Raw genomic sequence first — 18,560 nt, 5'->3', positions numbered from 1 at the left:
CCTGTCTCTTCGGTGTTGGTGCTGGTCAGGACTTGGTCCTTCACCCTCTTCTCCGCTAATCCCACTACTTCCATCTATGCGCATAACCTCCACCCCCATAACCCGACTCTCAAGTCCTGAAATACCAGATGTTTCTCTCTCCAGCCTCGTTTCTTCTATTAGCAAGTTACCGGTCTCTGTGGTAGCACCTGTATCCTATTTCCCTCTACCTGACTCCCACCTCCACCCCAAGTTTGTTCTTCAAGATTCAGCTTCGGTGTTACCTCTTCTGGGAGGCATTCCAGAAGCACAGCCCAGGTTGTGAGGGACTCTCCCTTGGTGTTCCCCACCACACTGGGTGCTTCACCACACGACACCAGGGCTTCCAGATTACTTCCGCTTATGCCACCAGGCTGGTCTACTTGAAGGCATGAACTTAATCTGCACTTAGTTCCCAGCACGGGGCTCAGTAAGTCAATTTGTCAAATTGACTTCAATTTGTCATCAATCTGTCAAACTGATGAACATAAGAAATCCCTGAGCTGTGAGCAATTCAACGCAGAAGAGGAGCTTAGGGGTGGTGACTGGGATGGGTGTGAGCCAGGGAGATTTAAGACCTGAGTATTTAAGCCCGTTTTCCCTTTCCCTTCTGCAGAGGCAGCCAGGGCTGGTGGGACTGAAGGGACCATCAGGGTCAGAGCAGGAAGATGGCTGGAAATGAGGAGGCAGGCAGGGTCAGAAACCGGTTACATACAGGGGAAATGAACAACCGTATTGAGGATGACGGGAGCCGGGGTCCTCACTGTCAGAGATCGGAGTTACAAATATGGATACGGTGGACCCTGGAATGAACCCTGTGGTGTTTAACGGGAATCGAAGGTACCAGTTTGAACTCATGTTTTTTAAGACAGATACATATGTGTGCATGCACACACACACATTTACATATATTTTCTCTATGCTGCCTTTAGACCAGGATATCCAGATAGTAATGATGATACCTAGTGCCTACACCTTGGCTTTGAAAGATTAAAGGAATCAAGGCTCCTTAGAGAAATGTCTGATCTCAAGGCTGGGGCAGGGAACGTATGATTCTGGGGCATATTAAGCCACATAGTGAAACACTGATCAAAAAAAACCAGAGATTGGTCAAAAGGACACAGGAGCCAGCTTGGAGGGGCTCTCTCCACTGTCCAAATCTGCGATGTGAATATCAAAATAACGAAAATGACTTAAAACCCACGGACTAAAACAGGACTCCATGAGTCCCACACTGATGCAAATAAATGGTGAAGGGAATTTTTTTTTTTTTACGGTATTACGCCAACCAGTAAATGTAGAAAGAATGATAGAATGAGAGTCACCATCAGTTGGCCATCATAATGCCACCAGGCATGAATGATCTATGGATACTAAAACTAGTGAGGGGAAGTTTGAGGAAACAGGGTATTTATATACCCTCAAAGGATCTCCACACAAAGTATTTTATTAATTTCAAAGGGAAACCATTAACTGTACAAAAGAAACCTGGCAGGTACCACCTGAACCAAAGGACCAAGGTTCCCATCACCAGCAAAAGGATGGTGATGTCACGTGTATCCTGCAAGAACACACTGCCAATGCAGTGTCACTTCTGTGGTATTTCTGCCCAAAATGCATGACCTGAATTTAATAACTAGGAAACGGCAGTCAAACCTAAATTGAGGCACAGTTTTCAAAATTGGCCAGTACTTTTCAAAAATATGAAAATCGCAAAAGGAGAGACTGGGGACTTCAGATTGGGGGAGATCAAAGGCACATAACGAAGTGTAACACATAATCTTGGATTGAATCCTGGGTCAGAAGAAAAGATTTTTTTTTTCCTTTTTGCTAAAAGAACATTATTGGGACCACGGGAAACCTTTGAATAGAGTCTACAGATTGGATGGTAGTTTTCTATCAAAGGTAATTTCCTGATTTCGATAGTTTTATTACATAGACCGTCCCAGTCTTTGGGAAAAGTACACTGAAGCATGTAAAGGTAATGGGGTGTCATTTCTGTAACTTCTCAGATGGTTTAGAAAAAAATACGTGAATTCTTAAGTATGAAGTATTCGCACATACAGAAGAGAGGGGGAAACAGGGAGAATGCTAAAGCAAACGTGGTTAAATGTTAACTAGGGAATCTGGGTGAAGGACGTGCGGGAATTCTTCGTGCTACTGTCGCCACTTTTCCGTAAGTGTGAAATAGAATAGTTCATGTTTTTAAGATACTGAAAAGAAAATGGAGTGTTTATGGCCTGAGTCACGCATACAAGGCTTTTATTTTTTACCTGTCTACCCACCCATGTTGTTCCAAAACAATTTAGTCTTATGAATAGGTCAAAAACAAACAGCAAGAGAAAAATGAAAAATAAGAAGTCTGCGTGGCCTTGGCAAAAACAGTCTCAATCGTCCCGTTCTACAGAATGCTCGTGAAAAGTCTGACAGACCGTGTGGAGCGGTTTCCTTTTCATTTTGGGAAACAGCCCCAACTTCAATGCAGCTAATTCTTCTGTGGTCCTGGTATCATTTCATCCCGAACTTGACTGCGACGAGACACACAGAATGCAATACGGGGATACGGAGGCAGAAAATTAATTATTCAGAAGAATAAAAGAGCCTTTAACAACTTTTACAGAATTTTATGCATGTGTACACACTTTATTAAATTTGCATTCTAAGATATACACAAGGTCAGCATTTCACAAAATTTTCTAGAATTTATTCCAAAAGCGGTTATCATGAAACACAGTGATTATATAAGTTAGTCAAGCAAAAAGAGCGTCTATAGGATTTTCTTATCGTATCATCTCTTGTACTTGTTTTCAAATAGAAGCCTGAAACAGGATATATTAGAATAGGAAGAGAGAATTTTATTTTATAACAATGACCACTTTTCAAATATTAGACTTTATATAAAAATAAAGGGGTACTGTCACCAGAGCTCATTTGAAGGTTAGCATCTCTTTTTATTTATTCCAAAACAATCCCTGCATAAACTTAACTTTCTAGTCAATTTAAGCAACAAAAACGAACTTGGGTTTAAACAATAAAGTGAATCATCTGGTCTCCTAGTTCTCCTACTATTGGAACAACTTCATTTTCCTGTCCCAATTCTAACCCACCACTGAATTTCAAGAAGAAATTTCAATATCAACACATTCCAAAGGTTGTTTCTTAAGAGTCCTAAATTAGAGCCCAAAATTCATGGCCAAAAGTATCCCTTTAAGGCAAAGAAGACAGTAGAGCAAAGGTGGGTAAGTATCCTGTAAGAGAAAACCATCTCTCGGTATTATACAGGCAGAAACATCTTCACGTGGTTCTTTCACAAGCGGAATAAACACACCGAATACCCTCGAAGTAACTTCTCTTTAAAATGGCACACTAGGGAACGACCTTCATAATATATACATTTATGTTAGGATTGAAAGATTATGGACTCTGCACAGGGGAAAACAATGTGAGAAACAAAGCCACTCGTGGCCATCGTGGTGGTTATTACAGTTTAAAATCAACACCACACGTGATGCTGTAACAGAACAACTTACTGCAAGCTAAGCGACGCTGTCTCAGAATTCAAAGAGGATAGATTTCCCTTCAAGTCATACAGTGTTACTACTCTGTGAGTACCCTCAAAGCGCATCATCTTCCTTCAGAATTCAAGAATCTTTGCCTTCAAAGGACACAAAGGCAGTAGTTTCCATTTCTTACATTCATTTAAAACGTGGAATATTATGATCCTAGCGGGAAAATTTGCATATTAAACACAGACAACCCAACCACGATGTCTCAACATTAAAAGAAATCTCTCACAACATTTTAACACAGTTTTAAATAATAAATAACACAACGATAGATTACACTCAGCTTTTTTAAATAGCTCTGTCAGGATTTTCCTCTTTTAGAAATTAAATAACTTACGGTACCTCAGACTTACTATCATGTCCACTGTTCACAGCTCAACAGCTTCTTAAAAGCAGAATGCACAGTAACGTGGACTTTTGCGGCTCCTGAGAGCTTCCTCGGAGATACGAAGCTGCCCTCGCTAGAAGGCAGCATCAACAAGAACTGGATTCTGACTCTAGCGGCAAAAACACAATAACCAAAACACAGTGGGCAGCAGCACTCACCACGCGACAAAACAAACAAATCCGAGGACGAGAAAGGAATCAGCAAAAAGCAGCAATCAAAACAGCGTGTGGCAGTAAGACACATAAAGCCCCCTTTTCTAGCCTACCTTATGACATACACCTTTACAGCACAACACTGCACCCCAAGGCACCTCAGGCCTCGTAATACCACCCGAAACAAGCTGTCAAGCTCCGCGTACGCTTTTCTACACAGTGCTTTGTGTGTAAATAACATTATTCATTCATTTGTAGATGCTCCACACATCTGGTCAAGGCAGGGATTTCTTCTCCTTGATAACACCACCTAGAAACATTAACAATATTTTATATATTCCTTCGGGCAACAGGTTTGGGGAGAAAAACATCAACCGCGGTAGCTAAGGCATAAGAACCTCTGGTGACTAATCCAGGCATCCCGTCAGTCCATTTACATTCTCAGCACTAAAATCAATCCTCACGTCATACACTCCACCAGCAAAGCGACATGGATAGTAATGAAAGCAACTACGTGTTCCCTCCCCTCGGTGAGAAATGGCAAGTAAGCAGCTCAAACAGGAAAGGGAAACAAAATAATGTACTTTAAGCTGATGCGGAAAAATAAAAATTTAATATAATCGAAAGCAATCCATCTATTATCGTGGAATAAAGAGATTTGAAACTATGTAGTCAACAGACAACAAAAACAATCTCTCAAGCAAGAGAATTTCTGATCAACTTTAGCTGTCATGTCACTGCTGGGAAAAAGAACCACTGTTGAAAATACACATCAGTGCTTTCCTTTATTAAACGCATAGACTCGAAAATAGGTGCTCTCTGAGGCACGGAGGGAAAAAATATATACTCTAAGCAATCAAAAATGAGTTATTTGAGATTTAGTCACTAGATCCAAAACGAAATCAGCAAGAAGAGACATGAGTCAGGTCACTACACTCGTAAAATTGAACTTTAGAGGAGAGAGATGCCAAAAAAGAACGGCATCGAAATGGTTGAAGTCTGTCACACTTTAATCCTCGTTATGGATCAAAGCTGTCTGCGTTCCTCACTGAAATGTTTTGTGTAGGAAACAGCAGTTAAAACACTGAATCAGAAATGGGTAAGTCACTTGGGTGAGAGATCATCCATCAAGATGAACGAAGAGCATGAATTGGTGCATGCTACTGGAGACTCTGCGGTTGTGCTGCCTTTAGCCAGTGAGTCTGAGGATAAGCCACTGCTGCTACTACTGCCATCCAAAATATCTGAACTGAGGACAAAGCAAAAAGAATTATAAGCAGATGCATCTATCAGGGTAAAGGTAAACATAACATGCAACGACATAGTTTCAAGAACTCACGAATCGGTAAGAGCATTTGTAAATGATAAAAAGCACAAAAGCAACAGCAATGAACTACATAATGGACTATATTCAGATACCTGCAAAAACAAAGTCACAGAAATCCAAAGTAAGACGTTCAAGGTTCTGTAGCATTTTAGTGCTCTCGTGGAGGCACCAGAATGTCAGCATTCCCCTTGACAGGTCATGATTTTTGTGAGGGAGTTAACTCCCTTACCTTTAGCTCAAGAGATTGCTACCCTTAGATTTACCTTCTTCCCTTGCCATCAGCCTTACAGTAAGAGCGATGGTTACTGGTTGAGGTACCCTGGACTGTCTGAAGTACTCTATTAAGTACACTGCTTCGTGGTTCCTCTACTCCAGAACAACAGGTGTTCAGCTACTCTAGATTTGACCGCTTCCCCATTCCCAAGGTGCCTTCAATTCAAACACATTTGTTTCCTGATTTCCCCCTCCACTTTTGGTCTTTTCTGTTCTTCTCATTTTGTGAATTTCTTATACCGTTTCCTTTTCTCTTGCTTTCAAAACCCAAAGGTGTCCCTGCTATCTCTACAAGCTGCCTTCAGTTACTGTCCAGTTAGGCTGCTAAAAGGAATGCTCTCTAGCCACAGACCCAATACCCTCACCACCCTCCACTTGCCTCTCTGATTCTGACAACTAGCTTCTGCGCCTATCCTTCCGCCAAAACACCTGATGTGGGCATCAGGGCCTCTACAGTCCAGCCCAGGGATGCCTTCCTTATCCATCCAGCCCAGGCTCTCATGGCTGCCAATCACCCATCTGGCCTGCTTCACAAACCTGGCTTCATACTTCAGTATTCACAATTAAGAGCCTTCACAGTTGCGCACCAGGCTGCCTTTCTGGTTCAGATTCCCACTGATCCAACAGTGAAGTTCTATGCTCTCGATCTGGCCTGAATTCACTCACATTCATTTATTCTAGTATTTGTTGAGTACCTACCAAGTGCAGGAAGTAGGCTAGACATTAGAAATACAGTGGTGTCTAAGACAGACATGGTCCCTGCCCTCATCGAACTTACAGTACAGTACAGGAGACAGACATTTAAATAACTCTGCTAATACATATATAATTTGCGATCAAAGCAATAAAAGCAAGATACAAAGGGCTCTGCGAGTACATAACATGGGTAACCTGATCTAATTTGGAGGAACAGGGAGGAACACGTTCCCCAAAAGTGATACGTGAGCTGTCACTTGGAAGATGAGTAGGCATTAACCAGGTGTGGTTTGGGAGGAAGCAAGGGTAGTTTTAGGAGCCAAAAGCAGGCTAGTGTGGCTGTTAAGTACAAAGGGTAAGAACACAATGAGAGACAAAGCTGGAGAGGTAGTCAGGCAGTTTTAGGATTTACACACACACACTTTTTAATTTTGGAAAGGGAAGCAAGCATAGAATTGGAGAAGGATTAATGATCAGGAAATATGGATTCTAAATGAAGTCTGGTTACTAGCTCTTCTACAAAAGCCCGCACTGGTCTAAAGTGCTCTGAGGCTCAATATTAAGAGTACTTAATATCGGGGCGCCTGGGTGGCTCAGTCGGTAAGTGTCCGACTTCAGCTCAAGTCATGATCTTGCGGTTTGCAAATTTGAGCCCCACGTCGGGCTCTGTGCTGACAGCTCAGAGCCTGGAGCCTGCTTCGGATTCTGTCCCCTCTCTCTCTGCCCCTCGCTCGCTCGCTATTTTTCTCTCTCTCTCAAAAATAAACACTAAAAATTTTTTTTTTAAAAAAGAGCATTTAACATCATTTTTATGAATTTCCAAGTTAATGTAGTTCCAGTGTTAACCCATAGTACATTTGGAAGTTTCTGGGCCCTATACCTCCCCCACCTCAACAACATGTAACATTCCCCTCCACACACTTCTCTGCTATTTTTCTTCAAAATGTCATTTCTATTGCCTGTGGATTGTTTTTAGGTGGAGACAGAATACAAATAAGCTTCGGAAAAGTAAAAATAAAAATGGAAACAGTATAGTCCACAGTACTCCCAGTCTATGCTCACTGCTGTGAAATGCATCATTAATAATACCACTTTTAAGTAAGAAGTTCGGAAAATTTAGCTGGCTCTGATATTTTTTCAACCCAATGGGAAAATAGGTCTAAAATATGAATTATTCAAAGTACTGAAAGAAAGTTACACAGATAATCTAAGACATTGGAAAATCAAAAGGCCTTTATATTTGCCTTTGGAACATATGTGATTTTTCCTCCTGCAGCATTTTGCCTAGACTAATATTAAAATGAATTTACTTTCCTAAAGCACATATTGGCCGGGCAGCCGAAGGACACGCTCTGTGCTACTTGGCAGGAAAAAACAGACTTAGATTAAAATTTGGCCACCAAGCAGATAATCTGAATATAAATAAAGACTTTCTTATTCCAGCCACCAGACTTATGGTGAGCCCTGGGTTAAAAGATTCCATTCGTAATAAGACCTGCTTGCTTAGGTGAATCCTGCATTCATTCAAAAACACAGAACATGACTCATGCAGAGAGAGCTCTCACCTAACACCACTGATTACCTTAAGAGAAATAAGCTAACAGGGAAGTTACCAAGCAGTTACCAAGAGAAAAATACAAATCTGAATTTTTCGTTTCATTTATTCCTTTTCAGGAATTTCTTCTCTATTCTTAAATACGAACATGCATAAAACTTTGTTCCTTTATAGTACAATAGCATACCTCCATCTAGCCTCCAGTAGAATTTACTCCGGATATTTTCACAAAACTAAAACCCGTTCTATCCAACAGTCACAAACTACCCACAGTATATCCATGTAAAGCAAGACTTACGTGATTTTTTTATTCATAGATCACTGAACAAAAGTGACTTTCATAGTGTTCACTATTAAACCTTCTACCGGGCCTTCTAAAAGCAACAACATATGGTCCAATTTGAGTTTATCTTTTTCCCTTCCTAGCTTAAGCTCTGATGGAGGTGTTAATGAGCCTCAGACTAATGGCTGAAAGCCAGACAATGCAAGGAAAGCAGAGGACCTAGACAGTTCAAACTGGACATAGGGGTAACAAATCAAAAGTGAACGATGGGGTGCCTGCGTGGCTCAGTCGGCCGAGCGTCTGACTTCGGCTCAGGTCACGATCTCACGGTTTGTGGGTTTGAGCCCCCTGTCGGGCTCTGTGCAGACAGCTCAGAGCCCGGAGCCTGCTGCGGATTCTGTGTCTCCCTCTCTCTCTCTGCCCCTCCCCTGCTCGTGCCGTCTCTCAAAAATAAACATTAAAAACAGTGAACGAATTCTAATTCATTCTAGCCATGGTGTATACATATTGACGCAATATCTAAATCACACAAAAATAGTTATAATTATTACGGTAGTGCCCGCTGCCTAAAAAAATAAGGGTGAAAGCATAAGAGAATCATTAAAACATTCAAATAATAAGGTAACAACAAAATCAGGATGTCCAGCGTGTCTCACACTATTATCCATCTGGGTCAGCCACTTGGTGCCTTGTGCGGTCAATAAACTGGACTCTATCAGATTAGATTTGGCAGGCAGGTAAATGCACTAGAAATAAGCCACAGCTCTACCAACCCCAGCACAGATCCTGGTATAAGCTAAGACTTACAGGGCATCCCCTACCCCTTGGTGTGGGTTAAACTGGTCCCTAGGGTACATTCTCTGGTCTCTACCGTCTCACCTGAAGAAGACCCAGCATTATCTTTCTGCATAACTTCTAAGTTTTTAAGATCACACATTTAAATATTATCATTTCCCCAGTCACCTTGGGGATAGGAGCTTTAAAGTATCGGCACAGATGTCTAAGCTGCTCACATAACCATGTTCAAGGTATACGAATACAGTTCTGTTATAAAATAAATCTTGATTAAGTCTTATTCTTTGCACATATCACATATTCATGATTAAATTTTCTTGCCGTGACACATATACCATTAAAAATAATGTTAAAGTCACTAAGTGAAATCTAATGAAAAATGTTAAAATAAAACTATAAAGGCTAAATTAGCAGTCACAATAACACTGATGCAGTGGGGAAAAATTTCATGGGAGAACTTGTCCTTTTCTGTGCGAGAAACAGACTACCACTTAATCTTCACTATATGACTGGTGGCCCTCAAAATTCCTTTATGTAACGTGCCACAGATAATCTTGTCCCCAAAAGGACAAGGAGCAGAACAAGAGTTCTCAAGACACAAAAAGAATCAAAGCACCACGGAAAGGTGAACTTCCAAGCTATCGTCAAATTCTTGATGTTCAGGGGCGCCGGGGTGGCTCAGTCGGTTGAGCGTCCGAGGTCATGATCTCACGGTTGGTGGGTTCGAGCCCCGCGACGGGCTCCGTGCTGACAGCTCAAGAGGCTGCAGCCTGCTTCGGATTCTGTGTCTCCCTCTCTCTCTCTGTCCCTCCCTGGCTTGTGCTCTGTCTCTGCCTCTCAAAAATAAATAAAAATGTTAAAAAAAATTCTTGATGTTCAGAAGGACTAAATCCAGAATGACAGAATTCCTGCCTTGTGGTTAACAATGCTCCCCAGATTTGGTTGGCAAAGATTTCAGAATTTTCATCGAGTAAAAAATATGATACGAAGAGCAGGCCTACTATTCCTTTGCGTGGCAGTTAACACACTGGACACAAACCCCAAATGGGTCCATACTCAAACTTCACACTTAATTTACACTTCAGACATCAGATTTTAAAGACTATTATCCGATATATAAAGCTTAATTTACATTGAGGAGGACACTTGTTGGGATGAGCACTGGGTGTTGTATGGAAGCGATGAATCACGGGAATCTACCCCCAAAACCAAGAGCACATGTACACACTGTATGTCAGCCAATTTGACAATAAATTATATTTAAAAAAATAAAGTTTAACTTAAAGTTTTAAAACCCACCTCTTCTTTATGGGGTGGGGCAGAGAACAAATTACAATAACTTAAATGATGAGATAACATCTACTTATGATCTGGTGGTACCTTTTCTGCTCCCTAAAATATATAAATATGGTTTCTTCAGCGATCAAGTATACTGTTACCCTTGGCAACAGAAACCAGAACACAGTTAGTCTCCATCTCTGTCCCCGTTTCTAAGAATACGGATGTCTGATCAATGAAACTGCATTACAGAGATAGGAAAAACAGTTTCTGCAAAGGCAGGATCTAATTTTTATATATCATGAATAACTCATGTTTAAAATCTCTTCATTGCAGGCCTACATGTCAGCAATACTAGTATACAAGGGGTCCCAAAAGTCAGTGCAATTTTAAGTTTTAATAGTCTCAGAAGTCCAGATGCTACGAACTTACTAAAAACATCTTTTAAAGCTTAATTGCTTACATACCTTTCACACTTAGTTTTGTGAGTTTTGAGCAATAAATTTCTTTTTAACATATTACTTGAGCCACATGTTGGCTTGTTACTGCTCGATGACTGGTCTCATGTGAATAAAACAAATCTTTCCAGGGTGAAGCAACACTTTTTGCCTTTAGGGATCAAAGTGCCCTTGATCGCCAATGTCAGTGTCCCCAGGGCTCTCATAGCTAGTCACAGGTCGGAGGAGAATGAGCGTAGTGGCAACACAAACAGGACAGAAATAGGACCCTCACCGCAGCCACCATGGTCGATAACATACGTTTTGCTGCTCAGAGGAATAAACGTCTGAAGGAGGGGTAGGGACCCTTGGTAAACACCCTCTCTTTCCCTTTTTATTTGTGTGAACCTGTTTTATGGCATCCTGTAGAGTCCATGACAATATTTAAAAACTCCACCGCACCCTGTATGTTTTCAGCTCGGCAAAATGCTTTCGTATCTTTTCCCTAACTTGGTTGCTTGGTTAGTAACTGGGTAAGCAAAGCTATTTATAATGTCATGTGCCTATATTAAAACACACTTTACCATAAAAGTGATAGGCAGTTTCCACTAAGTATAGAGTTTCATCCACTAGTCCTGTTGACGAGCTTTAGAAGTTTTCTCTTTGCAATCATCTACATACCTGGAAAAGCACTCTATACCGAAATTAGCACACTGAGCCATCAAGGACAGACACATATGAGAGAGAAGAGAGACTGTGGGGCTGAAAATAGCTAGAACAATCTAAAAGACATCTGTTCCAACATTAGAACGGCACTGATCGACGAGTCTAATAAACTAGAATAATCTGTGACTTCTTGGTCAACTAGAAGTACAGGTTATCTTACATAAAACAAGTATCTGATTTGGAAAGAAAGAATCGCTAATCCTTATACCTTATAAGTAGATTACACAATTCTTCCATTTAGAGGGCACCGTCCTTCTATTTTTGTATAAGTATTTATTTTATTTGAGAGAGAGAGAGAGAGAGAGAGAGAGATAATATGCACACGCAAGTGTGTGAGGGGCAGAAAAAGAAAATCCCAAGGAGGCTCCCTGCTGTCAGCACAAAGCCTAATGCAGGGCTTCAACTCACAAACTGTGAAATCATGACCTGAGCCAAAATCAAGAGTCGGACGCTTAACCGACTGAGCCACCCATGCGTCCAATCCCCCCCTTTTTAAATAAGTATTCCCATCCTTTTTTTTTTTTGAAGTGAATGTACTGTTGGGCTCTTAAAAAAAAAGACCCTCGGCTATAAACTCAGGATCCTGACAAAAGGTGCCAAACAAAAAGTCTAGACACAACTGTGTCTAGAACACAGGTGCTCAGTGAGTTGATTAGAAATACATGCTAAAAGATCTCAACATATTACCCGGCCACTGCCACTATCCCTCCCCTTCCTTCCAATATGTACATCAGCATCCAAGTACTCAACTTCAGGTAGATGAAGAGAAGTTGACTGTTGCACAAAAACACTGAAGGGTCTTAAGTTAGACACCCACACTTGGATGAGTAAGACTAAAAGAAATTATGTGAACAGACCACAGGAGTCAGGAAGTATTGGTATACAACAAAACCTCAGTTAGGATTAGGACAGAATACCTCCAAAATTTCCAAAAGATTTTTACAACAACAGGAAATGCTATTTAGAAAACGCCATGCTTAAGAGGATGCCGGTATTCTCTGCTCAGTTAAAAGAATATACTACAAAACGTGGCAGAACAGCCACGATCGAGGCACACTGTCCACAGCGACCCAGGAAAACTTTCTCCCGCCAGCCAGCTGCTGCCCCTCCCCCACACCATTAGCACCCACTGAGAGAGGCTGACCTGACAGGAGCTAGGAATGAAGGTGCCAAGAAGAAACACACATTCCCAAAAAAGTACTCGATGACTTTCAAATGATCTGGTTTTCCACGGTATCTGTACCTCCATGGAGATTTCCCTTCTACAGAGCATGAATCAAAAGTTGAATATTATTTCAAATGATCCCAATGTACTGTTAATGTGGCTCTTTTTAAATAGATCATACCCTAACATCTTTTCGATTTTATTTCATTTTTTACCATGAACTGAGATCAGACAGTTGTGCAGCCTCCGGAGACAGCATATTGGTAGTGCCTTGGAAGAGCCTCTTGGGCTGGCTTTCCGTTTCCATTTCACCTAAAACAGAAAGAGATGATGCTACTGTAAAACAATTTTACAGATACGGGCGTGGTGCTAAAATGGGATGATCTTTGTTTAACCAAAGCTCAGAATACTTCTTCAAGCCATTACTTCAAAGCTATTTTTCCATGCGCTTTAAGGTGGAAGAAACATGCTTCCATAGAACCTCAACCAAAAAGTAAGCAGCCCTAAAAAAAAAAAAAAAAGAAAAAAAAAAAAGAAAGAAAAGAAAAGAAAAAGCCCTTCTTATTTAGCACACTACGGATATAGTCATGTTCTTTAACAGAAGAGAAGAACACTGACTGCATCGGGCAAAATGAATCAAGGCTTACCACAGCAGAAATAAAGACTCCCCAAATAGCTGAAGCTCACAGTGAATAATGATTTATCCTAGAGAATTAGGAAAGTCCATTGATTTTATATTATTTTAATAGTGGAACATTTCCCGAGTCGAAGTCAAATGGGTTGAAACGTATGTAGTCTAATAAACTCAAAGGTTGCTTTAGACTACTTAGTAAAATGAAGACTAAAACAAAAATAACTCTGTTAAGAGAAAATACTGAAAATCGGAACCTAATTTTTCTAAGATGTTACACATGATGAGGCCCAGGGGACTTGACTACCCAGGTAAGGTTTAAGGAAGCCTTTGACATCTTTACATACAAATGAAATGTGTGGCATGGAAGAAGAAAATCCCATGAAAAAAATCATACTTTTACTCTTCGCTAGAGTTCTTTTAAAAAAAATAGTAACTGAACGCCCATCTGTAATCGAAAGCAATTATTAGTCAATTCACAAAATTGGTGGTGTACTGGCTACCCCAATTTTCCAGATTTTCTCAGAACATCTAGAAGCTAGCAGAAAAACTGCATCCATCACAATAACATTTTGCCCCCAGGAGTGCTAAGACTAAAAACCCTCGGTTAGACCGAAAAAGCCCCTTTCCAAATAAGTCATGATCTAAAACACACAAATAAATACCTTAGTTTTGAAGCTCCTTATCTGAGCTTTACAATGGAAGATTAAACAAAATTCAATTCTTGGGCCTAACTATACTCCAATAGAAAATTAGTAACTGTGAACTTAAAGCTGTACAAGATTCTTAGGATGGAGAAAGATCAAGAAAGAACAAATGCAACATTCATTTTTTTTTCATATTATCAATTAATTCATATTACCTCTCTTCTGGAACTATTCTGAAAATCGCTGAAACTCAGGAAAGGTTATATCTTTATCTGCTTCTTCCAAGCTTTAATATGGAGCTTTTAAAAGCTACTGCTGGACTTTCAACAACACCTTGTTAGCAAAAGACTTTAGCCCTTTTTAGCAAAGAATCCCTCCATCTGCTGGTATATTTTGGAATAGCTTTCAAACTAAACAACCATACTAATTCCACCAATTTCCTGCAAGATATTTAAAATTGATAACAATAATGATGGCTCTTGTTTCCAGGTGTTAGTGTCACGTAATACCTCCTGAGAGGGTTCCTATGATTGTAAATAATTCTCTGCAGCATTAAGGCTACTAGTTCATAAAATAAAATTTATTCGCTGAATACAAACATTGTCACCATATCAAAATCTATTTTCCAGAGCACACCATCTTTAATTTTAAGTTATCTAAAATATCGTACTTTTGGAATCTGGGCATGATGCTATCGCTGGAGTTTCCACTAAAGCTGCAAGTACCTGTTAACCTGATATTAGGAGAGCGACTTGTTTCCTGGCCCCCACAGAGATCTACACAAAGAAATCACTTAGTGCATTGCTTTTTCAAAATTATTGCTAAAACTCTCATTTAAAATGACCCCCAACACTTGCAATCACATAGATACAGGCCCAGGAATAATGACTAAACGTGCATTAATTTTTTTTGCCTTTTGAAAATAGACTCCGGGGGCTAGGCATTTGAGTATACAGCATGTTTATAGACCTGTTCGCTATGACATAAGCACATACTTCTGCAACATATTAACTTGCATCTGTTTTCTATTCAGATCACTGAGAGGCAAAAGTTTTGGAATATATATTGGTAATATGAACATATGAATAAGATTCAGTTGTGAAGTGTAAAAAATATGGACAGTGTTAAGTAACCAATTTACAAACTTCAGAATCAGTAAAGCATACGTTGGGAAGAATATTTCCTATTTCTTCAGAAAAAAGGAATCACGCCTTGAGCTAATTTCAGACAGAAATTCTAATTTGTCATTCAAGCTCAACTAGGTTTAATATCAGAAGTGGGACACTTACCTTTTCTTTTAAGAGGACCAAGAACACTGGGCCTAATGCACTTGACTGGACTCTGACTCCTCCTGCTTCAAAGAATAAACAAACAGGATGATGTGAAGTACTTTTAAGATGCAAGATAAACGTTATAGCCCAAATAAATCAATAAAATTGACAGTCATGTAGAAAAAAATGGAAAATGCCTGTGTTATAAGTTGAGTAACTGAACTGCCAATACATGATCTGACCTGGAATATGATAATCTGAAAAAACACGGCATTTTAAGCTATTTTAAAAAATCGTCTAGGGGCACCTGGCTGGCTCAGTCGGAAGCACACGCAAGTCTTGATCTCAGGGTCATGAGTTCAAGCCTCACATTGGGTGTAGAGATTACTTAAATAATAATAAAAAAAAAACTTAAAAAAAATAATTCTATAAGACAAAATATCCACAAGTTTTTTCAAAACAGATAAACCTTATTAAAAAACTATTTGGATTTGACTGGTATACAATCTTTAACAAACTTTTTTCCTTATCCTTACAAAGGATAGATTATTGCGCGCATGCACGTGTGCGTGTGTACGTGTGTTCGTTCTCTGGCACCATGTCTCAAAAAACACATCTCTGGTAAAACGTTACTGCTAGAATACAGGTGGTAGGTATATGGATGTTCATTGTGTCCAATTTTGCTGTCTGTTGGAAAATTTCCGTAAGAAAATGTTGGGGAAAAAGGTCATCGGGAGACACAAATTGAACGTGTAGCATTTCAACCACATTTTTTGAAAAGTAGGCTGACTTACCTGGAAAAGCGTCTTGGACTATGCACGGGACTTGGCGGCAGCCCACTGCTGCTCACAAACATTTGTAAGGATGGTGAAAAACATTGCTAGAAAAAAAGCATATTTAATATTAAAATAGTTCTAGTGCTCTGGCTTTCAAAAAGTTCTCAAAATAATAGAAACGACATCCTTAGAACTGCTTAGCTGTGTGTGTATATTTTACATACGCAGAAACACACGCGTGAGAATATGTACCTAGACTGACGTACCATTTTCTTCAAGTTACTATCAGAAACTTTCATGGATTTTCCTTCCAGTCATTGGATTTTTTAAAAAATGAGGCGATGTGTGTGTGTGTGTGTGTGTGTGTGTGTGTGTGTGCGCGCGCGCGCGTGTGTGTTTTAGAGTAAACAGCTCAGTGTGTGAAAGACAGCTAACACCTTGTCAAGGAGCCTACCTTTCCAAATCCTCTGGTGGGTGATGGTGCCGGAGAAACTGGAGTGAAGTCAATCCTTTTAGGAGAATATAGTTTCTCCGGCTTCTCAAAATCGCTATCACTCTGTAAACATAAAGTGTTATTTCCTTGTAATTCACAATTCAGCCCATCGCAGTTCTTCTTTACTACTCAAACACGCCTACACTTTTAGAATAGAAATGCACAGACACTAAACAGTTGCAATCTAATATCCTGGCGGAAAAGCAGAGATCAAAAACCGAATACAAATTTGGAAATGGGGGAGACAGAAGTGTCTGAAAAAAATTAATGAAGCCAATGAATGACATAAAGGTTTCCAAAAAATCAAAACCAAGCAAACATGTGAGAACTTTACCAGGCTCAAGCTCTCGTCCCATGACTGGCTGATCTGCATTGCTGTCTGCACTTCCCTAAAACAAATAAAAATGAGAGGCCGTCAGTGCTCAGAAGCAAGACATACATTAGGCTCTGCTCTTGTGAAGCACTGCTCTGTTCTTTGTGAAGCACTAACCGTTCGTGTGCAGTTTCTCTGTTCATCATATCCATGCCTTCCTCCTACAAAGACAAGCACATGCTGAAAACACAGTATTTACCCACATCCACACAGTTCTCTACTTCAAAGTACAATTTAAAAGACTTCTTTCTACCAAAAAATAAACAAATAAAAGACTTTTCTACCGTCTTTGACATAATTACAGTACAGCAGCACATGCTAAGACTGTCACCCAGGCCACATCTGTGTTTCACCTGCACGCACACTCAGAAGAATTTGCATCTGTCTATGGCCACCCAGAGTGGGCTCATTTTTAATATCTACATCTTCAGAATGAAAATAAAATCCAAATGGAAGATTCAGACAACTGCAGCTGAGCTAGGAAGTAGAATTTACCCTTTTGATCTGATGCAGTCTGCTACTAGGAACGCGATTTGGTGACGACGACAGCAACTGGAAAGGAAAAGTAAACACTTACTACTTTCTGAATCACAAAGCAGTGTCTGCTGTCAGTACCAGTGTCCAACCTCCCCCCAAATAAGATTTCACATTCTTCTCAGAGATCTAGCTCTTTAGATCACTGAACATTAATGCACCAGAGGCAGGACACTCGGTTTTTGGAAAGTACACCAGGTGTCCAACCTCAAAGCACCATCTGTCGCAAGACAGGCACTGACTTTAACACTTTTCCCAAATGAATGCAGAGCTGTGTACGTTCATGTAAAAAAAGATTCCAGGCCTTAGAAATATCCATTACCCGACTTATCTAAAATAAAGAACTAGGTAAGAAGGGAAAGAAAAAACTTGTAGTCATTTTTAACACCAATGCACCCATGGAGGAAGATAGGCAAAGAAGCCCAGTATAGTATTTTGTCTATGATTAGTGTTTATCGAAAACACTTCAAATCTGCAATAGGAAGATTTTGTTTGTATGCTCTAAATCACTTCTAAAATTTGGTCACTACCACTACATATACCACTGTGCTAGAATATACACCACAAACCTTACTAGTTAAGAAAAAATCAACGTGGACGGCAATGTGTATTTTTCAAATAACCATTCCTTTCCCTTAGAGCATCATTTTTTGACAACACAAGGCTAAAATGACCTGGGGGCCAAATCATGTTCCTTCAAAATAAACACAATCTGATCCCAGAATGAAAGGTAGAATTCATCTCAAGAGACCTTCCGGAGTTCTAATAGCCATAATCTAAACAACTGCTATTTACTCCCTAATGAAACGCAAACAAATTTGTAATGCTGTAAGACAAATAAGACAACAATCCAGTTACGAGAGGCCCTATCCTATTAAAACTTCTAAAAACCCTAATGTAGTGAGTAGAATAAAAGGGTGATAAACTGTTCCAAGTTTTTTAGGCAAAAGCTAATCCAGGTGCCATTTTTAAAAGTTAGACACTGAAATATGATTTGACCTCAAAGGATATCTCTTCAGTACCCACCCTTTTCTCTTTCTCTTTCCTCTCCTAGGCTCTGAAAATAGAAAAACTTTACAAATAAAATCCTTTGCAAAAGTGTTTTTTTTCCACTTATAAAAATAACACGTGTTTACCACTAAACTCTTAATAAGGCCATTTGAAAAGCACTGGGCC

The 18,560-nt window shown here is 39.9% G+C and overlaps 1 protein-coding gene across 7 annotated transcripts in view; it reads right to left on the bottom strand.

Moving 5' to 3' along the window:
• Window positions 1-18,560, bottom strand: part of PABIR2 (PABIR family member 2) — a 208,904-nt gene that overhangs the window by 178,798 nt on the left and 11,546 nt on the right. For 2 of the 7 annotated variants that reach the window (XM_081794060.1, XM_081794057.1), the window contains exons 3-10: window positions 17,346-17,402; window positions 16,968-17,011; window positions 16,812-16,866; window positions 16,439-16,540; window positions 16,003-16,088; window positions 15,227-15,291; window positions 12,875-12,971; window positions 2,631-5,373 (exon numbers count right to left, since the gene is read on the bottom strand). In XM_081794060.1, the coding sequence (XP_081650186.1) occupies window positions 5,229-5,373; window positions 12,875-12,971; window positions 15,227-15,291; window positions 16,003-16,088; window positions 16,439-16,540; window positions 16,812-16,866; window positions 16,968-17,011; window positions 17,346-17,402 (651 nt within the window). In that variant the 3' untranslated portion in view covers window positions 2,631-5,228. Of the gene's footprint in view, window positions 1-2,303; window positions 2,547-2,630; window positions 5,374-12,874; window positions 12,972-15,226; window positions 15,292-16,002; window positions 16,089-16,438; window positions 16,541-16,811; window positions 16,867-16,967; window positions 17,012-17,345; window positions 17,403-18,560 lie in introns of those variants that run through there. The other 5 variants (XM_081794063.1, XM_081794058.1, XM_081794062.1 and 2 more) reach the window with 5 other exon arrangements.

Source organism: Panthera onca, chromosome X, assembly GCF_046562875.1.
Source record: "Panthera onca isolate mPanOnc1 chromosome X, mPanOnc1 haplotype 2, whole genome shotgun sequence".
Taxonomy (NCBI): domain Eukaryota; kingdom Metazoa; phylum Chordata; class Mammalia; order Carnivora; family Felidae; genus Panthera; species Panthera onca.
This window is presented reverse-complemented; position numbering and strand designations above follow the sequence as displayed.